Raw genomic sequence first — 23,758 nt, forward strand, 5'->3', positions numbered from 1 at the left:
GCTACATAAGAAATAAATACACATTGAAGATTTAAATTGCATTCAGTGGAGACTTATGTTGTGAGTTTTTATTGAACACAGAGTTTTTGCTTTTCACACTTGGAGAAGCAATACACCTTGTATATCTACTGATGAGCTATTGGCAGCATTGTTTAAATCACAGGCATCCACACAGACTGATATCCTTTGTTTTACAGAGGGTGTTCTGTACCTGCAGCAAAATTAACCACAGTGTGACACAGATCCAAAGGAATAAGTGTCAATAGTGTGCCAATAAAATAAATATCAGGATTTTTGCCATAATCAACTGGTACATGTCAGCTGCAAACTTCACTACAGTTTAGCTTGTACACTCTGGACATATTTGCTTTACCCACAAAAACAGGGCAATTTAGAATAATAGAATTGATGATCTCTCACTGGGTGGACAAGTAAAGAGTCTATGTCCTGGGTTCCCTTATTTTGAAAGGATAGATACAGTAGGTACGGAAAGTATTCAGACCCCTTTAAATTTTTCACTCTTTGTGTCATTGCAGCCATTTGCCAAAATCAAAAAAGTTCATTTTATTTCTCATTAATGTACGCTCAGCACCCGATCTGGACAGAAAAAAACAGAAATGTAGAATTTTTTGCAAATTTATTAAAAAAGAACAACTGAAAAATCACATGGTCATAAGTATTCAGACCCTTTGCAGTGACACTCATATTTAACTCACATGTTGTCCATTTCTTCTGATCCTCCTTGAGATGGTTCTGCTCCTTCATTGGAGTCCAGCTGTGTTTAATTAAACTGATTGGACTTGATTAGAAAAGACACACACCTGTCTATATAAGACCTTACAGCTCACAGTGCATGTCAGAGCAAATGAGACTCATGAGGTCGAAGGAACTGCCCAAGGAGCTCAGAGACAGAATTGTGGCAAGGCACAGATCTGGCCAAGGTTACAAAAGAATTTCTGCAGCACTCAAGGTTCCTAAGAGCACAGTGGCCTCCATAATCCTCAAATGGAAAAAGTTTGGGACGACCAGAACTCTTCCTAGACCTGGCCGTCTAGCCAAACTGAGCAATCGTGGGAGAAGAGCCTTGGTGAGAGAGGTAAAGAAGAACCCAAAGATCACTGTGGCTGAGCTCCAGAGATGCAGTAAGGAGATGGGAGAAAGTTCCACAAAGTCACCTATCACTGCAGCCCTCCACCAGTCGGGGCTTTATGGCAGAGTGGCCCGACGGAAGCCTCTCCTCAGTGCAAGACACATGAAAGCCTGCATAGAGTTTGCCAAAAAACACATGAAGGACTCCCAGACTATGAGAAATAAGATTCTCTGGTCTGATGAGACCAAGATTGAACTTTTTGGCGTTAATTCTAAGCGGTATGTGTGGAGAAAACCAGGCACTGCTCATCACCTGCCCAATACAATCCCTACAGTGAAACATGGTGGTGGGAGCATCATGTTGTGGGGGTGTTTTTCAGCTGCAGGGACAGGACGACTGGTTGCAATTGAAGGAAAGATGAATGCGGCCAAGTACAGAGATATCCTGGAAGAAAACCTCTTCCAGAGTGCTCAGGACCTCAGACTGGGCCGAAGGTTCACCTTTCAACAGGACAATGACCCTAAGCACACAGCTAAAATAACAAAGGAGTGGCTTCGGAATAACTCTGTGACCGTTCTTGACTGGCCCAGCCAGAGCCCTGACCTAAACCCAATTGAGCATCTCTGGAGAGACCTGAAAATGGCTGTCCACCAACGTTCACCATCCAACCTGACAGAACTGGAGAGGATCCCCAAATCCAGGTGTGAAAAACTTGTTGCATCATTCCCAAGAAGACTCATGGCTGTACTAGCTCCAAAGGGTGCTTCTACTCAATACTGAGCACAGGGTCTGAATACTTATGACCATGTGATATTTCAGTTTTTCTTTTTTAATAAATTTGCAAAAATTTCTACATTTCTGTTTTTTTCTGTCAAGATGGGGTGCTGAGTGTACATTAGTGAGAAATAAAATGAACTTTTTTGATTTTGGCAAATGGCTGCAATGACACAAAAAGTGAAAAATTTAAAGGTCTGAATACTTTCTGTACCCACTGTATACACTGTTCATAATTTAATATATCAGTGGTAGTTTTTGTTCAGTGTGGCTTCCCAGTATTGCTTATATATGTGTTTTCAGACTGGAAACTGTGATCATTAACATTTGTGGAACATATTTGGAGGCATCCCACTTTTTGTATGTAGACACAAACAAATCAGCACAGTGCTATATAGTGTATAAATTCACAAATATATTAATCATACTCATTACAGTTTCTGATTCTGTGTAATGGGGCTCAAACTGCAGCCTCCAAGATGTCAACACAGTTGAATCAACAACTGTTTTTAAAAGTTGAATGTTGTCACCTTTGTGATGGAGGATTAATTGCAGGGCAGGTGGATTAATGCATTAATGTTAGACAGGTGTACCTAAAAAGTATAGAACTAACTCATTGTCCCACAGTTTGCTCTAACCCAGACTGTGAAAATTTGGGCTAAGCTTCTGCAGCAGTGATTGTCATACTTATTTAGCTTCTCTGTACCCATGGATGTAACTTCTGATTCTGAACTTTCAGTATTTGCCAAAATAACACTGTAAACTTCAAAAAATCCTTTAGCATATGAGAATACAGGCAGGTTATGATTTTAAAGAGATGTATGAATACATGTCTGGTAAACATAATCAATATGTCAGTATATAACAATTGATTTTTTTTCTGGTTTTTTTTATTGAATTGGTATGTAAAGAGCATTTTTCATTACTGAATGCAGATGCCTAATAATGTCTTGTGTAAATAACATATATTCCAAATGATCTGCAGCATATAAAATCAAAATGTCTTTTTTCCTAAATGTTCCTCCTTCCCTTAGCAGTCACACCACACACACACACACACACACACACACTCACACTCACACTCACACTCACACTCACACTCACACTCACACTCACACTCACACTCACACTCACACTCACACTGTGTTTACCTGAAGATTAAACATAATAAACGTGACACTTGCTTTAAATCAACACAGCTTGATGATGATTATAGATCCTGCCAAATGATTTTGCTATTTCACGCCCAAACTTTGACAGCACTAAACCAAGTGATCATTTCTGGTTACTGATTTATTTCTCATTTCTCAGTCAAAACATAACTCGCTTTACAAGCATGTACTGATTTCGTTTCCAGAAGTTTTACCACTGGGCCTATTAAATTAGCGCTTATTCAAGAAAATAATGATCCTGGGCTTTTTCTGGCTTGGATAATGAAGACATGCAGAAGTTCTGCTTCTGATCCTACTTGATCCATAGGCTCTATAACCTATGAGTTTTCTAATGCTACATCAGTGTGCATGTTGTCCTACTGGCTCCATCAGGACTGCACACCCTGAGCTTACACAATCAATAGCATTAGGAAAGCCCTGAGTGCTTCAGCAAGGCAGATTCAGATGTAAATTCACTTTCATTAAGGCTATATTCCACCATGTCTGTGAAAGCCGTTTTTGATCTAATGAAATTATAATGACGCCCCTCAAGCACCGTTTCATTGCTCTGTTAATTGTTCATTGACTATTGGTGCATGCATTAGGATTTAAATGAGTCTTTTCTTGTTCCTGGGATATAAATAAAGCTTTTCATTATTCCAAACAGTTTTCTTACTACTATCTACTACCAAATATATAAATCCTTTTATTTTGGATGCTTCTATTTAGGGCTCAGGATAGTTATTTCCCAGTATCTGAGTTCTCCTTTTCAAAGTCAACTATACCCACTCTTCACTTGATCAAAAAGAAAGCATTTCTGGTTTTCTACTGTATCTTCAGTTTGATTGTTGCCAACTTCAATTTATTCCACCCCTCTCTGCACCTCTTAAGATTTCCTTTCATGGCAGAGTGCACATCCAACACACCCCAAGATTCATTTTGCTGTCAAGAACGCACAGGTGATAATTCACTGAGCATCTTGATTGATTTAACCAGTTACCTCTTTAACAAACACAGAAACCCTGGAAGGTCCATGTAATTACAAACATCTGCACTTTACAAAAGTGCAGATTAAAATTTGAGTACTGACCCATGTCTGCTAACGTGAAACTCAACACGTTTGAGCACCAAAGAACAACAAAAAAATAGCCTCATTAATACTTACGCTAAAAGAGAGTGTGGCTTGAGGATGATAAGTAGCCAGTCGTATGAACAATGTAATGTATTTTAGCTCAGTGTACTGTCCGGTGCCCACGTACAACCTCACAGAGAAGCTAGCATGTCAAGACCGACTGAGTGGTCCAGACTGACATGATCCATTAGGGTAAGATCTTTGTTAGTTTAGTTTTAGCATGTAGCATCGTACAATGGGCATGTAAAGTTAGGTGCTCTGTGTTCATGTGAATGTGTGTGTCAGGAGATAATTTCTTATATATTACTTACACATAAATGTGCATTAAATCGTAATATTAAAGGAACATGTGAACTTTCTGACCTTTCTGAATAAGCTCGTCCATCAGAACGGGCCAAAATGAGACGTAATATGACAGAAATATGAGTTGACGTGTCAAAATGCTCCAGGGCGAGTGCAGCAGATGTAACCCATTTGCTTCAAGGAAATTAGAATGAAATTGCAAATTTCTTGGACTTTGAACAATATAAATTTCCTGGACCTCTGTGAATGTAATGAGGATTTTTAGCAACAATATTGTTTCATAAGTATATTCAGTAGTGGATGAGACACAAATAGTGTTGAAGACATTAATAGTATAATATTTGAATGGATAGAGTCTAGTCTGTTCATGCAGCACAGTATGAGGTGTATTAAGAAGATAGAGCAATGCAGCTGTTATAATTAGTAAAGACAATGATCATAACACTCAGTTTCTCATTGCTCCTTCCTGATTAAAAGCGTGAACCATCAAATTAACAACAAATAAATTTAAATAACTAAACCTCAGAAAACACACTGAAGAAAAAAAAAATTCATAATACACTTTAGGCAGAGACAAGTGCTATGTTTCAGAAAGGCTTTAAATGTCTTTTTTACCTGGGATAACAGGAACCTAAATGATTTCTTTAATTTAATGTTACTGAGGTTTTACTTTCATCACAATTGTTAGACTAAAGATTATAAAGCTAAATAACATATTTCATTCTGACACAGCAAATGAGTATATTAAAGCCAATACATAAAACTAGAAGTTTCTTTGACTTAGCAATCCTTAATACAGAGCACTATCATTAATACAAATAATACAGATGATGGTGACAGTGATATGGTTGATCAGAGTGAGGAACATATTTTTATTTTTGTTTTAAAATGTGCGCGGGCAGCATGGTGGATGAGTGTGTTGTCTCTGTTGAGTGTGTTGAGTGTGTTGTGCACTGTTGTCTCACAGCAAGAGTTGTGGTTCGCAACCCGCCAGGGACCTTTCTGTGTGGAGTTTGCATGTTATCCCTGTGCTTGCGTGGGTTTTCTCCAGGTACTCTGGTTTCCTCTGACAGTCCAAAAACATGTATGTCAGGTTGATTGGTGACTCTAAATTGCCCATAGGAGTGAGTGTGAGTGTGTGAGGTTGTTTGTCTCTATGTGGCCTGTCCAGGGTGTACCCCTGCCTTTCACCCTGGGAGCTGGAATAGGCTCCAGCAGATCCCCGTGACCCTGGTTAGGAATAAGCAGGTATATATAATGATGGATGCAAATGTGCCCATTGAGAATATGTGATTCACACATATTTAGCTGAGTATTGATGCCAATTAGAAAATTAAAAAATCTCACTTGCAGCACACTCACACTGCCAAAGCTTATATTAACAAATGACCCTGAACCCTTTCTCATGTGTGTCCGCTTCTACTCTACTTCTATTCTTTAAATTCATTCAAGTACCTTCTTTTGGCTAACCTCATAACATACATGAATCAATAAAACCCACAACCTCAGGGTTTTCACTATATACCATCTATAATATATGAAACTCCCTATTTAGAACACACATAGCTGTACTGATGGCTCGTCAATAATGATGAATATGTCAGAAAAGCAGTGGAGGGTGGAGAGGAGACTTCTCATAAGGGACATAGAGCCCCTTCACAGCTGGAGCTCTCCTAGCAGTATTTCTGATTTCTTTAGGAGAATCTATCCATCAAATACTTTGATTAATCATTCATGTGACAGTGAGACCTTTCGAAATGTTAAAATGTCAAGGGAATACTGCTGAGGCACTTATTGAAGGAATACAAGCACTTATCCGGTCATTTCACATAAAGGGACCATGAAGCACTGATGGACATGTGCTGGACTCCTTTAAGGATTAAGATTTACTTCACTTTAGAACAAGGATATTCCTTAGTTTTACTGATCCTCTAAAACATGTAGTACATATAGCATATCTTAATTTGTTTGATTGATGTATTTATAGGAAGACAATGTGTTTCAAATTGAAATGAAAAAACAACATGTAGGCTATATATAGCATGTAAGCATACAGATAATTGACAATTTCACACTTTGAACAAATTAAATGCACAGTGAAATAACATTTTCAGCCTGATTTTAGACTTTTTCAGCCTATCTAACACAATCTGGCAGCAAATTGTAGCAGCTGAAACTACAAAAACTAAAGGCTGCTTCCCCAGCTTTTGTTTTATCTGTTGTTAGATGAAGAGGGCAATGTTATTCTGAAAGCACAATTTCTACAAAACCATTACAGTGAAAGCAGCATGTCAGACAAATGGGGGAAACACTTTTTTTCCTTTTTTGATGCAAACAAAAATATAGAAATATGTCTAACTTCATCATCCACCCCAGCTGTTTGATAAATAGGTGCTGAAAGACCTTGGACTATAGCACTGGGATGTATGCAAGTTCCAGGCTGTTGTGTCTACATGGTATAAACTGAATACATTACTTCGAAAATATTTATTATGCAACTCCCACAGATGCTAATGCGCTGTAAATTACAGTCTGGTGCACTGTATGCACCATTCATGTCACAAATTCATTAGCAACAGGTAGATGCACTCCTGCTCTTAATAAATAGCAGTCTATTCCTTTGTGGAAAAAGCTCTGTTAAAAGTAAACACTTTGAGCAATTACAGGCCAATTTCTAAACTCCATTTTGTGGTAGAAATCCAGGAAAACTTGTTTATGACAAGCTGATTGATTTTGAGAAAAGTCAGATTTCAGCTCTTACCTTAGGACATAAACAACTTGCCTTTAACAGTTTTTCTGGTGATTCACTGTGTTCTCGACCTCCACGCTGTATATGCCATTGCTGATTGTTCAGCCTGTCATATTAAACACTGTGTGGGTTTCAGAGCGACATGATTGTGACAACTGGGCACAAACTGGGGGTAGAAAACAAACTGGGCTGACTGAATGCTCATGTTATGAACAGCTTAAGGTGTTAACTGAAGATGTACCTGACACTGCTGACAATGGGGAGCTAATATTTGTGCTCAGTGACGAATCAGATCATATAAAAGCAGAGATGAGAATGATGGCAAATTGTTAGATTTGATATAATTACCCACACACTGAAGGGTTAATAATGGTTTTAGCTAGAATTAACTTGTGCAGTTCTTGCTGTTTAACAGGATCTGTTGGGCACATACAAAAGGTCACTGACCCACCAACCTTTGCCTGGTTACTGCAGTGAAATAAATGTGTGAATCCCATAATTTATTCACACACTGGCATAAACATGTGTAAATAATTCTGATTTCATTTCTGGATTGTGAATTCCATGTCACTAATGCTGACACAATTTGGCTTTGATACCCAATCTAATGGAAATCTTCAAACATTAGACAAAACCTAAGAGCAGACTACATCCATAGCACATAACTGACCTGAAAAAGTAGATAGATAGATATTTTTCTCTTCTCCTTTTTTAACTTACTGCCCAGCACCTCATCGACAGCTTGGCTAAGTGATGAGAAACAAACCTCCTGTCCCGCAGTAAACATGATATGTCATGTACTGTATGGAGCCATAACCTGTACTGCAACTGAAAACAGACCAAACAATGACCACATATAAATAATATATAGGTCTATTCCTTTGTGACAGCCTCTCAGGATTTGCTCACTGTCTGACTAATGTCACCAGCAGGTAGTTGAAGTCAATCTAAATCCCTCTGCTGAGAGACCATATTATACTGCAGCACAAATTTTAATCTCTTACAGTAGGTGTGTTCCCACAGTATGTATGCAACAAATGACTAATAATGAGCTCTGCAGCAGGACGTGCCCACTAACAGCATTAAGACATATCAATGAACAATAATAACAATAGTCAGGGTCAAGCTAGTGGTGATTATGGTAAATGTTAGGGGAGACTGTAGTATGTCAAGACCCTTAAAGTGACGAAAATAAGTGTTTCTGCTTTGGTACACTGGTCCCAGCAGCTGCTTGCAGCCATTAAAGTAGTATTTCCCCCCAGCCTGTCCGGTGATCATATTGCTCCACACTGAGACTGGATCATTAGTAATGAAGACACAATCATAGCTGCAGCCTGAAACGCAATCAACTATACAGCAGCGGGCTCTCCAGCTGTCGAAAAACATTACTTCGGTGCCCGTGTGAGAGAGGATGGATGAGAGGAGCTTGATGTGCGCACACACACAGTGAGAGACGCTGTTATGGGTGTGAAAATAAATTAAAAAAATCAGAACATGCCTGTATGGAAGTCATTTTCGATTTATTGGTCATTCGCGTTATTTTTGTTTCCAAGGCGAAACATTAATGAACAAAACGGCAGTCTCCATTCACTGAATGACTGTGCGTCATGTGAGCGCCACGCCTCCTGTCTGCCAAATATAAAAGCTGAGCTCCGCCGACTCTCGGAGCGTGAGCCTGTATTACTGAGGTTGATGAACAAGTGAAAGTCCACAGATGGTCACTCAGTCTGACCAGGCATACTTTCCATGTGTTCACACGTAAATGCATCATGGATTTAAACTTCACGCTTCCGTGGCGCGACCTGTCTGGCATTGGCGCCCTGACGCAGACACTCTTTGGGAATAAGTCACACTTTTCATTTGATAACAACACTGCTGCTACCAAAATGGAGGAGGAGGACTTGGAAGTGAACACAGATGTTTACTCCAAAGTGATAGTCACTGTCATCTATGTGGCTCTGTTTGCTGTGGGCTCTCTGGGGAACTCCATCACCCTATACACCCTGCTAACTAAAAAGACTCTGCACAACCTCCAGAGCACCGTGCACTACCACTTGGCCAGTCTTGCTGTCTCCGACTTGCTGATCCTTGTACTCTCCATGCCCATCGAGCTCTATAACTTTATCTGGCTCCACCACCCGTGGGTGTTCGGGGACGCCGTATGCAGGGGTTACTACTTCCTCCGGGACAGCTGTTCCTACGCCACCGCGCTCAACATCGCCAGCCTGAGCGTGGAGCGCTACATGGCCATCTGCCACCCGTTTAAAGCCAAGAGCATCATGTCCCGCAGCCGCACCAAGAAACTCATCACCGCCATGTGGTTCGCGTCCTTCGCACTCGCCACTCCGATGCTCTTCATCATGGGCCAAGAGATGCGCAACGACGAGAACATATGCACCACCATCGTGTCCCCTGTCACAATGAAGACTGTGCTTCAGGTGGGTGTCTGACAAGTGTCTTATCGCTGCTCTGTTTATTGGCTTTGCGCGGACATGTCTCCACAGTTGCTCATTACGCACTGGTGCCATTTAAAGGAGAGAATTTAGTGTAACACCGACGTCTCCGGCTACATGAAGTGAAATACAGTTGTCTTCTTACTGCGCTTTACGCGCGAACGCGTTTCCTTTTGTGCGTGCCAAGCATTTGTTCATTTATAAGAGAAAAGAAAGGCAATGTTGGCTCAGGTAAAAACAAACTATTTGTTAACCAAGATTGTCACTGAAATCTAAAGGAGAAAGATGAACAGATATAAAAAAGTCTTCTAAGCTCAGAGAAACATGCAGACTGCTGCAGGTGTGACGTTTCCTCAGTGAACGGTCACCTGATGTTTCTGTGCATTCCTTGTGTTTTGCACGCAAAGCTGAAATGATAGGTGATTCATTTATTATTTGATTGACGGGAAAATGTATCAATAAAGACATTTTCAACACTTGCTGTTCCAGCTCATCAAATAAGATGTGTTGCCTTTTCTTGTTTGACATCAGCCTGAATATTTTGGGGTTTTTGACAAAGGGAATTAATTTGAATACAGTCACCACTGGCTCTGGCCCCAGGTTGTTAATCACCAAATTCAGGCCACACTACATAAATCATATCATTGTCTGAAAAATGAATACCAGGCAATCAATGAAAATGTATTACCTGCTGCACTTGCTTGCTGTATTTCTATAAGCTGAACCAAAATAAAGATTTTCTTAAGTTATATATTATATATATATTCTAATATTCTATTATTTCAGTGTTATATTGTTTTGTTATATAATTTTTGTTATTGTGCTCTTTGCTGTAGATTTTATTGCCACTCTCCAAAAAAGCATTAAAACGCTGGTGGTAGTGGAAATGATCATTAGTAGCAGCATTATAGGTGCATCTTAATGGTGCATGTTGCTTAATGTAAAGAGCCAATGAATCATCAGTGAGTGAGTGAATGAGAAACAGAGAGATACACGCACGTCTTCCATACTGCGAGCACAACAACATCCTCTAACAAAAGCTGGTGTTGTCCCCACTGCCCCACCACATAAATGAAGACGCTCTGCAGGTCAGAGGTTGTATCAGTGATTAGCTCGATCTTCTTGGCTTTCTTTACAGTGCACACCCATGGCATTTACTCAGAAATGTTGCAGTTTAAGTTGTGAGAGAAGTGGAAATTATTCGGTGAGGTGTTCTGCGTGTCGCTCAGTATGAGACAAAAGCACTTTAGCTGGTGTTGAAAATGTCTTTGGCTTTTGTATAATCATTATGATTGCCATCATCACAGTCATCTGCTGCAGTCTGGTTATACACTCTTCTGCTTATGTAACTGCATTGATTTTTTTTTTTTTCTTGTGTTTGTCCTTCCATGTCTCATCTTTTTCTGCCTTTCTGTCTACTCTAGTGATGACTCTTGAATGACAATAAGTAACTGAAGCAGTGCAGAGATTAACAATTCTTATCGTCTATCAGCATTCGTGAGCCAGGCTCCAGCAAATGATCTGTGTCAGTGAAGAAACAGTTTTCACACAGAAGAGGTCTATTAATGCAGAAATATGACTGTTTTATTTATTTTTTTCCTTTGACGTGAATTCAATTCAGTTTACTGTATTTGTATGGCACCAAATCACAATAAAACTGAAGGCACTTTACATAGAAACCCCACAAATCCCTTAATGGCTGCACTTGGCAGCTGCGGAGAGGAAAAACTCCCTGAAACCTCCAGCAGAACTAGGCTTAGTTTGGGCAGCCATCTGCCTTGACTGGTTGGGGTGAGTGGATAGTGGAGAGAGAAAAGAACAGCAACAATAAACAAGTAAACACTGTGCAGATTAGTGGGGCCAGGGCAGAATGGACAGAGAGCATAACCTACAGGAGAGAGATAGCACAAACTTAAGGACTTTGAGTGGTGGCATATACACATGATGGGGGAGGAGAGGAGGGAGAGAAGAGGAGAGAGGAGCTCAGTGCACTGATGGGGAGTCCTCAGGCAGTCTGACCTATACCAGCATAACTAAAGGATGGTTCAGGGTCACCTGAGTCAGCCCTAACAAAAAGGAACGTTTTAAGTCTAACCTTAAAAGTACAGAAGGTGTCTGCCTCCTGAACCCAGGCTGGGAGCTGTTTCCACAGGAGAGGAGCTTGATAGCTAAAGGCTCTGCCTCCCATTCTACTTTTGGAAACTGTGAGCCACAAGTAGACCTGCACTCTGAGAGAGAAGTGCTCTATTGGGATAATATGGTACTATGAGGTCTTTAAGGTATAAGGGGCTTGATCATGAAGGGATTTGTATGTGAGGAGTAGGATTTTAAAATCTAGATTTGAAGAACAGATGATATTATATATGATAAGGTAGATGTTATGATGTAAACAGTAAATAAACGGAGTTGGTGGGACATCATATAGCCCACACAGGCAAGGAGGAAATAATCAAATGGCTCCTTTAATATTTTGTGTGTATTTTTTTTTATTCACTGAAAGGTGCATGTGTATGAAAGCTGCAGAATGAACCAGTTCACAGGCACCCTGCTGCTGTGGAGGGCTCCTAAATGCTTTTGTTTTCACAACAGTGAATAAAAGTGAGGCGAGACAATCGTGAGTGTGTGTGTGTGTGTGTGTGTGTGTGTGTGTGTGTGTGTGTGTGTGTGTGTGTGTGTGTGTGTGTGTGTGTGTGTGTGTGTGTGTGTGTGTGTGTGAGGGGGAGGGGGAGGGGGCTGATCCTGTGTAGTTTCCTAGGAGCACTGCACTCCCATGATTAAGAGTTCATGTCCCACTGCATTTAACCAGAAGGCCAAAATTTAATCGCAACACTGTGAGTTAAAGTATGGTACTCTGAATGGCAAACATAAATAATGTAGACCATCTGAAAACAGTTTTACCTTCTTAAAGGCAGACTCTGCTGGGTTGTAAAAATCACATTTGAAACATTTACAGTTTCTGTCAGTTTAAAGTTATAATCCTTAAGATGCCAGTCCTGGTTGATTTGGTGATGATCAACTATGGACAACTGGGGGCTGACTTCTTCAGGGCAACAAATGTGTCGGAAAGACGACTGAAAATTAGCTTTTGTATAGGTTGATAGTCTAACTGGCACTGATTTTATAAAGCAGCTAAGTAATATTCAGGATTTTTTTTATCATGAGCAACTGCAATCTGATTCTGCACAGGGAGATCCATGCTGAAAATCAATGTTCTGCTCTGCAGGTGAATTTTTTTAACATTTACAGTCAGACGTAACTCCATGACAGACATTCTGTTTCTCGTGGCTGCTTCACAGTCTGTCTTTGACTGTGATTTCCTAGTTGAATGTTTTTATTTAAAAGCAGCGACAGGAAATGTTGGCTTAGCATTACCAGTAGCTTAATTCAATTCGGTGTGCACTGTAAATAGTGAAGCTGATGCAAGTGCTGTAACACTGGATTACGTGCTGAATTGTTTGGGAATCCAGCATGGGATATATCTTTTTAATTTTAGGGGCGTGATCTCTGCTTTGAGGTGCTCACACTAATTCCTAATTGCTTTGGGTTCCTTCCTCCACAGATAAAAACAAAACTTTACACATGAGCATGTGTATATGAAGGAGGAAGAGAGAACACAACCACACGATAGAGAACCCAAACAACCTACTGCCCCCGACAGGATTTGTTTTTGGCTGACAAATATGAGCACATTGGAGTGAAGTAACATGCTGTCATCAGCCCAGATATTTTCAGCACATTTACATTTTACATGCTGTGCATTTAGCCTGGTGCTGTGGTGTTCACGTACCTTGGCCTTTATACCTGTGAGCTTTGTTATGTTTTTGCACTGAGTGGTCTCCCGCTGTGTGGGCGTCTTCTGCTTGGGTTGTCGGGGTCATGCTGTATGTGCAGCAGGATCAGCTTGAACTGCGAAACAGACTGATTCATGCAGACAGGACTTTTACAACATTACTTTTCTCATCACTTTTTTCCTTTTGGTGTGTGGTGCAATCATGTTTCCCTTACTGTATCTAAAAACTGTTGTTTTCACATGTATGTAACAATATACTCCATATTATATCATGTCCCTACAAATATACTGTACATTAGGTCACGTGCTCAAACACTCAGAATAACAAGCATTAATACGCACACAGATAATCCCAGTCCTTCAGACTGACTTTAGGACTCAGCACACAAACACAGTGCTGACTGACATGTCTAAATACTCTCCATTAGAAATTCAATTCAATTCAATTCAATTCAATTCAATTTTATTTGTATAGCGCCAAATCACAATACAAATCATCTCAAGGCACTTTACAAAAACTAAAACTAAAAACCCAACAATTCCCTTATGAGCAAGCACTTGGCGACAGTGGAGAGGAAAAAAACTCCCTTTAACGGAAGAAAAAAAAACCTCCAGCAGAACCGGGCTCAGTTTGGGCGGCCATCTGCCTCGACCGGTTGGGGTGAGTGGATAGAGCAGAGAGAAAAGAACAGCAACAATAAACAACAAATAGACACTGCAAGTTGGTGGGGCCAGTAACTGCACATCAGCGATAAACAGCTCCAGGACCAGGGACACCTGCAGAAGGTACAGAGAGAGAGAGAGAGAGAGAGAGGGAGGGAGAGAGCACAAACTAGGGTAGAGAGAGAGCACAAGGTTAGTAACATTCAATGGTGGAATATACATGAGGTGGGAGAGAAGGGGGGGGGTTAGGGTAGGGGAGCTCAGTGCACCGATGGTCCTCGGGCAGTCTAGGCCTATAGCAGCATAACTAACTAAGGGATGGTTCAGGGTTGCCTGAAGCCAGCCCTAACTATATGCTTTGTCAAAGAGGAAGGTTTTAAGTCTAGCCTTAAAAGTACAGAGAGTGTCTGCCTCCTGAACCCAGGCTGAGAGCTGGTTCCACAGGAGAGGAGCTTGATAGCTAAAGGCTCTGCCTCCCATTCTGCTTTTGAGAACTCTGGGAACCACAAGTAGGCCTGCACTCTGAGAGCGAAGTGGTCTATTGGGATAATATGGTACTATGAGGTCTTTAAGGTATGAAGGAGCTTGATTATGAAGGGATTTGTATGTGAGAAGAAGGATTTTAAATTCTATTCTATATTTTACAGGGAGCCAATGAAGAGAAGCCAATATAGGAGAAATATGATCTCTCTTGCTAGTTCCTGTCAGGACTCTGGCTGCGGCATTCTGGATTAATTGGAGGCTTTTTATTAAGATATTAGGACATCCAGATAGTAATGAGTTACAGTAATCTAGCCTTGAGGAAACAAATGCATGGACTAGTTTTTCTGCATCATTTTGAGACAGGATGTTCCTAATTTTGGAAATGTTGCGCAGGTGAAAGAATGCAGTTCTAGAAATCTGTTTTATGTGTGAGTTAAAGGACATGTCCTGGTCAAAAATAACTCCAAGGTTTTTTACAGTAGTGCTGGAGGCCAGGGCTATGCCATCTAGAGTAGCTATAATTTTAGAAAAGTTATTTCTGAGATTTTTAGGCCCAAATATAATGACTTGTGTTTCTCCGAGTTTAAAAGTAAAAAGTTACTGGTCATCCAAGCCTTTATGTCAGTTAGACAGGCTTGAAGTCTGGTTAACTGGTTTGTGTTAACAGGTTTAATAGATAGATATAACTGAGTGTCATCCGCATAGCAGTGGTAATTAATAGAGTGCTTCCTAATGATATATCCTAAAGGAAGCATGTACAGGGTGAACAGAATCGGTCCTAGCAGAGAACCTTGTGGAACTCCATAACTAACTTTTGTTCGTGTGGAAGGTTCATCATGGACATGAACAAACTGGAATCTGTCCGATAAATAGGATTGGAACCACTTTAACGCTGTTCCTCTGATACCAATCACATGCTCCAGTCTCTGTAATAAGATGTTGTGGTCAATGGTGTCGAATGCTGCACTAAGGTCTAGGAGGACAAGTATCGAAACAAGTCCATTATCTGAGGCTAAGAGAAGATCGTTGGTAACTTTCAACAGTGCTGTTTCTGTACTATGATGTGCTCTAAATCCTGATTGGAAATCTTCAAATAGTTCATTCCTGTGTAAGTGGTCTGATAGCTGCTTAGCAACAGCTTTTTCTAGGATTTTAGAAATAAATGGCAGGTTGGATATTGGTCTATAATTAGCCAAGACACCTGGATCAAGACTAGGCTTTTTGAGTAAAGGTTTGATTACTGCAGTCTTAAAGGCCTGTGGTACGTAGCCTGATACTAGAGATAAATTTACCAAGTCCAATAAAGATAAGTTCATTAATGGCAGGGTGCCTTTAAGCAGTCTAGTCGGGATGGGGTCCAAGAGACACGTTGATGATTTCGATGAAGCAACTACTGATGTAAATTCAGAGAGATCTATAGGAGAGAAGCAGTCTAAACATAACTGAGGTCCTACAGATGATTCAAGAGCTACTGTAGTAAAAGATTCATTTATTGCAGGTATAGGAAGCATCTGCTGAATTTTATCTCTAATAGTTGTGATTTTATTTGTAAAGAAACTCATAAATTCATCACTGCTGAGAGCTAAGGGAACACTGGGCTCAACGGAGCTGTGACTTTTTGTCAGCCTGGCTACAGTGCTGAAAAGAAACCTGGGATTGTTCTTATTTTCCTCTATTAGTGATGAATAGTATGCAGTTCTGGCTTTACGGAGAGCTTTTTTATATGTTAGTAGACTGTTTTTCCAGGCTAGAAAAATTTCCTCTAAGTTTGTGGAACGCCACTTCCTTTCCAGCCTTCGTGATGCCTGCTTTAAGGTACGAACATGTAAATTATACCATGGGGCTAGTCTTCTCTGAATCACTAACTTCTTTTTCAGAGGGGCTACAGAATCAAGCGTTTCACGCAGTGAGGTTACAGCGCTGTCAACAACATGATCAATTTGGTAGGGAGTGGGATTAAGGCAGCTGCCCTCCACTATGTTTATACTTGGCATAGATGCAAATAAAGATGGAATCATTTTCTTAAATTTATTAACAGCGTTGTCGGATAAACATCTGCTGTAGTGGAATTTTCTTCCAGACGCTGCATGATCCATCATTTTAAATTCGAAAGTTATTAAAGAATGATCTGACAAAACAGGATTTGGGGGAAAAATTATTAGATGTTCAATTTCGATGCCATAGGTCAGAACAAGATCAAGGGTGTGATTAAAACAGTGGGTGGGTTTATTAACGTTTTGAATGAAACCAATTGAATCTAATATAGAATTAAATGCAATGCTGAGGCTGTTATTTTCAACATCTACATAAATGTTAAAATCTCCCACTATAATGACTTTATCTGATCTAAGCACTAAATCAGACAGGAAGTCAGGGAATTCAGTTAAAAACTCTGAGTAAGGAACAGGTGGACGGTACAAAATGACAAGTAGAACTGGTTTTTGTGTTTTCCAGTTTGTATGTGAGAGACTAAGAGTGAGGCTCTCAAATGAGTTATAATTGTTCTGAGGATGAAAGTTTAATAATAAGTTTGACTGGAAGATTGCAGCTACTCCTCCACCTCGACCTGTGCTTCGAGGAACATGATAATTTTTATGACTGAGGGGGGTTGATTCATTCAGACTGACATATTCATCCTGCTGTAACCAGGTTTCAGTAAGATAAAGTAGGTCAATTTGGTGATCAGTTATCAAATCATTTACTAACAGAGATTTAGAAGAAAGGGACCTAATATTTAATAATCCACATTTGACAGTTCTCTTTTTCTGTTCAATAAGAGGAGTGGTCTTAATTTTTATTAAGTTTTTATGAATAACTCCTCTTCTGTTAACTTCTGATTTGTTTGATTTATATGTTCGAGGGGCAGACACAGTCTCTATGTGGTTTGAAGGGGGCGGCGGCTCTAAGGAAACTGCAGAGAAGCGTTTTAGACTGAGTCTCTGCATCCCGGTCCCCACCCTGGATTGTCAGGCTTTAGGTCGGCTAAGAAACTCGGCCAAATTCCTAGAGATGAGAGCTGCACCATTCAAAGTGGGATGGATGCCATCTCTCGCTATCAGACCGGGTTTTCCCCAGAAAGTGGCCCAATTGTCTATGAAGCCCACATCGTTTGCTGGACACCACCTAGACAAATTCAGAACTCAGTGTGAGTGCACCACTACTTACAGAAGCTCAGCAGGTGAAATAACAAATGGTGTGTCTTTTTCTGTAAGTGTTAGGCCGGTATGAGCACTTCTTTATCTTCTTCTTTGTGATTATCGTTTATTCAATTGTAATTCACATTAATTGCTCAGTTCAAACTTCCGTCAGTGGCACATACTGTAATTTGGTAGACGACAGTGATAATTGTAGAACAGATGTCAAATTCATTTCCAGGCTCTATATGTCTTGGTGCATACTGACAGCACTGTGCTGCATCACAACACATCCAAACTGTTGACAGAGAGAGTTGCAGCTGACGGAAAACAGAAAGAGCCTTTGATGGTTATTACATTGCCATTTAGAGACAAAGTGTCCCCAAATAGTTTGGAAATAATAATCCTTTATTGCCATAAATGGTGTTTCTGGGTTCAGTCTGTATTTTGGACAAACTCTTGATAATCCACATTCTCCTTTTCCTTTTGCTTCCTGCTGTCACAGAGAGCATTTCCTTGCAGTGTTTGAAAGGAGCATGTTGGAGTAATTTTAACATCGTTTGACTCATTTTCACCACCTGCCTGACATTCTGGAAACTTTAGCAGAAAGGGGAGAGTAGCACACTCTTCCTGATTTGTGCTAAAACCGTTCTCTCTCGTTTGTCACGAGGCATTGCTGTACATTTCCCAGAAAAAACCCTGGGCCACACAGCGCATACTGCTGTACGTGGCCAGAAATGACGAGCAGATGTAATTATACAGGTACAGCATCCTGCTGAAATGAACATGGTAGTGATTTATTGATTTTAATGTGTTATACTTGCTCCAGCTTGGAGACAAAAGATAAAGGTGCTAGACTGAACGTCTAGACAAAACAGGTGGTGCATAATTTCTGAGTTGGCCTCGTGCAGTATTTCAACAGAGATGGCCGCTTAAGTTGGCGACTCATACTTGAGTTACGCTTGAGTCCCACATAAACAGACGTCTGATTTAACCCACAAATCATCCATAACTGACATCAGGCCGGACCTTCTAAGATTGATAATCACTGCACACCTCTGTAGGGGGAGAGTTTTGGTGTTTACAAGCCTCTTTATTTATGCCTGGTAATAATGAAAATGCTCTTAAAATAGATAACTTATTCTACCATGGTTAGAAACAGAAGAGATTTGCATTTTGCAACTATGAATATCTGTGTATTATAACCCCTATTCATCAACTATTCATCAGTCTAAAGCAGCTGGTGTTTCATGACCACAAATACTATGAAACCTGACCTAAAACTTTACTTAGGGAGTAAATAAGAGATCAAGATAACTTGGGGCTTCTGATGAAACTCAGTGTACTATACGTATACTATAACTCCACAAAGTGATTTCAGGACTCTTCTGTTAAACATCTTACTGGGCTGCAGTATATATTCTTCCTCTGTTTGGTTTTCCTCGTTAAAGGAACCAACCCAGACCTCACTGGATCACAAGCAGAGCCTCTGTTATGTTTACCTTGCAGCAGCAGTAGCAGTGGCAAATGGAGCTTTGGCCTCGGACAAAAGACCAGCCTGCTAGACAGTAACAGATGCCACTTAAGAATGAATTGTAATAATATGGTAGTTTTCTGACTTCTCATCCAAGTCCTTTGGCTTCTAGTAAATGAATTTGTTGTAAACACTTTGGTTTATATCTGCAAGACTAATGACATTCCCCTCAGCCTCAACTGTACTTTATTTATTGCTAATTAGTAAAAGATCAGTGTGAAGGCCATAATGATCAGTCCATTGTTTTGGTCATGTGTCAGGTACACAACTTCATCCAAGCATCTACAATTAAAATACTGCATCTTATGTTTACTTTAATTACAGTATAGAAGTAGAAAGATGACATGGCTTACTTTCAGCCAAGTTTTCCAGTTTGCACTCTCCTTTCTTAACCAACCTTGTCCTCTTTTATGCAAATTTGCATAAAATATTTGTTCATTACATTTTAAAACATTTGAAATTTGAACTGTTAGTGCGGGATGAAATATTTGCACATTGTGAAAGCATGCTTTGGTTCTCCACACAGTAGATGTTAGAGGTGACACTAGGTAAGAGCCAGACCTATTTGCATCAGTGTTTCTGTGTGTGATTATAAAACACCACGTGGCATGTAGCCTGTGCAGAGACCTCTGTCTAAACAATGTCACTATGATACAAAATATTTGGATTATTCGCCGCTGAAAGAGAGATAGATGTTTATCAAGATACAAAGAACCAGGTCATGGCGCTTATGAAAGCAGTGTGCCAGAGGAAAAGACAAATATGTTCTCTATTTGTTCTAAACAGAATGGAAACATTCAACGCACTGCTGTTAGTTATGTTAGGGTAATAATTCTAATAAACTGTTTTATAAAAGTTTCTTACCAAAATGCTTAAACTACTTAAACCAAGGACATGCAGTCTCATTGTATTAGTCATGCAAATGCTTAGAAACCTATGTCATGTTTGATACAAGAGACAAGCAAAGTAGTGCATTAATATGAATTAGACACAAAAATAAGTTAGTCCTTAAAACTAAATTGTAATTCTTACATGTTAAAAGGACAGTGTATGTTGACATTTAATGACAGCATTACAGCAGTCTGTGAATGAGCCCATTGACGACTGCACTTCCTTACGAAGCTAAATTGCTTTGGTGTGTTTGGAAAGCTGACGACACTGTCCATGACAGAATCAGTTATCACCTGTTCTGTTATTACTCAGTTTGGCAAACGCTTGACAGCGTACAAGAACAGGCTGCACCACAGAGGTAAAGTGGCCATGAGATCATTGGCGTCAAACTGTCTGATCTGCCGACCATCTTCAGAAAGAGAGCTGTTTCAAAAGCTTCGGTCCTTTTCATCCTCTGTATGGAGAGTTTAAGCATCTCTCCTCTGTCTTTCATGCCATCAGAATTCTTATGGATGAGTCAGCTGCTGATGGTGGTGTTTTAACTGTGGGTGATGAGGAGGATTTATTGAAGTGTTTTGTGTTTTACCAACAGTTAGTACATCTCAATGCCCTTGATTTTTCCTTGATCCTCTTGTGACCCGGAAATCAATCTAGTCAGCCATCATGAAGAACTTTCCAATACTTCCTCTAGGAGTGAAGATCAAGAAGGTCTTATTAAGGTGTCTGGAAACACAAGACACCAGCCCTCACATAAGTCACACCCTGGAAATCTTTTGTGATTGGACACAACTGACACTACCTCCACCAAGTGCCTCAGTTTTATATCAATATCCCCCTATGGTTGGTGGATAAACATATTTCACTAAATCTTTCCTACATGGTTCTTTCCTTCCATCTTTGTCTTTGTCTCTTAAAGATACAAGGGAAAGATGATTTCTCTTGTCCTCACATTCTCAGCTGCTCCCAGTTTTAGATATGAGAGAAATGCAGGGAAAAGATGTGAGTAAGGAATAAGGTAATGTATATTTTGTGAAATGAGGCATGTTTTTGAATTAATCATCAGAAGCAACATGATATTAGTTGTTAAAAATGTGCTCCAGCAATTTAAGATTTCACATCTATAAAACTCATTGAATGACTAATGAGAAAGTTCATGTTGTACATGAAATCTGCCTTGTCAGTATTTGTGCTATAGCCTGTCAGCAATTTCTGACAATTTCTATTTTCCCTGTACGTCCATTTTTCTTTGAATTACATGGTTTTATTTTTGCTTTGTTTTTTTTATTATTATTATTTTCTCTCTGGCATTACACTTCCTTGGACTGGTTGACATGTTTTGGATTTTAGGACTTTGCCTCTTGTTTGTTTCCTGGGACTTCTATTTGTGTTCTTCTCTGCTCGTTTCTGATCCCTTCCCTGTCTGGTTTTGTTAGTTAGGACTCAGTCTAAGTCTTTTTTACTGCTTTTTTTTTTTTTTTTTTTTGTTATGAACTGTCTTGTTGCTTCTACCAGCCTGTCTTCTTGTTGTGTCTGTGCTTGGGTTTTCTCTTCCTCACTCATATTTCTGCACAGTTGGTGACATTCAAACTCAAGTGATAACATTTCCTTTAGCATAGCTATAGGGGGGTTGCAGACCTGCTGCTGCAGTTGAGTTAAGTTGCACGAGGTTCACTGTTAACAAGTGGTTGTGGTTGAGGTTCAATGCACGAGCAGAGAAGATTCACAGAAGACCAGACGGCAAATCAGATGCCCAGAACAGAAAGAGTGGGCTTTCTATGGAACAGGAAGGAGGAAAAAAAATCTATGATTGTCAGAACAAAAGATAGTTTTTGAGTGGAGTTTGCTAAATTAGTGTTACTCCTTTGTCCTTGGGAGTAAATTGGCTTTGTGTTTCTGTATCTTTTTCTGTTTCTATTTGATGCAGAGGCAGCAAGAACATCTATTTTATAGTCTCCCAATGGTCATTCCAGCAGTTGAATGTGTGCACTGAAGACAGGGAGAAAGAAGCTGACCAAGAACAGAAAATAATAGGTAGTGTTGTGTCTGCAGAGCTTGAATTTTGGTCTAGAAACCATGTGACAGGATGACAGAATGTTTGTTTACGGACTAAATGGCCAATACTGAGGTTCTGATAAACCAAGTACCAGTTTAGTATTTAATTGAATATAACTGGAGTGGTAGAGAAAAATAAGTAGTCCTTTTCTGCCAGGCCATGTTTCTGTGGCAGGCAAAGCTTGTGGGACTCTGAGTGTGGTTAAAATATATTAGTTACTTTATCTCAGTTATACAAACACTGACAGACAGCAAATACAGTTTGTCTCTAAAGTAAGAAACACATTGCGGAATTGACTCATACACGCTTGAGTGTAATTAGTAAAAATAATAGAGTTGTCTGCACTTTCTGCCAACATCTTTATGGAACATGCTTTTCTCTCCAACTGTTATTCAATAAAATCGCAGTATAGTTTAAATTACAGCAACTGGATTTTAAAACTTATGTTACAAACTATAGACGTGATGTCATAAATGACTGCAACAGCACCTTACCTTATACGAGCTTCAGCCCGTGATGTGCTGCATGATCATGACAAATAATGACAGCTACTGCACCAAGAATATAAAACTATTAGAGCACAAAGGGAACTTTATTTTTAAGGTCAGTGGAATATAAACATATGAGAGCTTTCATATGACAAACACAGTCTGATCACTTTGGAGCAGTGCAATATACTGTAAAGGCAACACTCATAGATTATTACATCACATCAGTCTTAATTTAAAATCATGACTCTGCCTGATTAATGTTAGGGCTAACATTGATTTTATTCATTTATTTAATTCTGGTCTAGTTTTTAACATTAAGCTGCTAAACGCTCCACCATGTTCACCAACTATAGTACAATAGTATGCAAACCTTCTTCTTGTTGTTTTTACAGTGATTGTCAGCTGCATAAACATACAGGTAATTCAGTACTGGTGACGATGCGGCATCTAAGAACATGGAGGAAATAATTAGACACATTTCCTTTTACTTAGAAATTTTATTTATTATTATTGCTTTGCTTATATCCATGGTACTGCACAGCAGTCAACATTTGTTTCTTTTTTTTTTTATCTTTTTCTTTCACTATGACTATTTTTACATTTAGAAGATCTGTCCTCATACCTCACCAAGTATGCACAGACCTTTCAAGAAAATCTTTAGCTGATATTAAATCTGCCTTTTCCATATGGACAGTTCACAGGCAGCAAACCAAGTCTGTTAACACCAGCCAAACATCGGCCTTCTCCTGTTAGGGTTGCCAAACTGATAGGAGAAAGCTGAGCAACATGAAAAGAAGGTGTGAAGCAGTGATCAAAACACACTGTACTAGGGGAGCTTTAGCCTCTTGCTGTGTTTGTCAGTGCATTTGTGTAAGGTGCAATCACATCTGTTCTACAAATGTGCGTACATGCCAGCTAACAGCTTGAGGGAACAGAATGAACAGTGAAAACTACACATGGTGACACAAACACGCACACAGGCTTGGCTGTCTTCCTGGTCACTTCACTCAGACTAAGAAGATTGAAAATGTTCCCAACAAAAAGTTTAACTCTGATTGAAAATTCAG

General features: G+C 39.8%; 1 protein-coding gene across 1 annotated transcript in view; it reads left to right on the plus strand.

The window, feature by feature from the left end:
• The first annotated feature begins 8,899 nt into the window (after window positions 1–8,899).
• The window catches only part of ntsr1 (neurotensin receptor 1 (high affinity)), a 29,129-nt gene continuing 14,270 nt past the window's right edge, over window positions 8,900–23,758 (plus strand). The window contains exon 1 of the mRNA XM_026333262.1: window positions 8,900–9,637. Coding sequence (XP_026189047.1) covers window positions 8,969–9,637 — 669 coding nt within the window. The 5' untranslated portion in view covers window positions 8,900–8,968. The remainder of the gene's footprint in view (window positions 9,638–23,758) is intronic.

The sequence above is a fragment of the Mastacembelus armatus genome, chromosome 7, assembly GCF_900324485.2.
Source record: "Mastacembelus armatus chromosome 7, fMasArm1.2, whole genome shotgun sequence".
Lineage (NCBI taxonomy): Eukaryota > Metazoa > Chordata > Actinopteri > Synbranchiformes > Mastacembelidae > Mastacembelus > Mastacembelus armatus.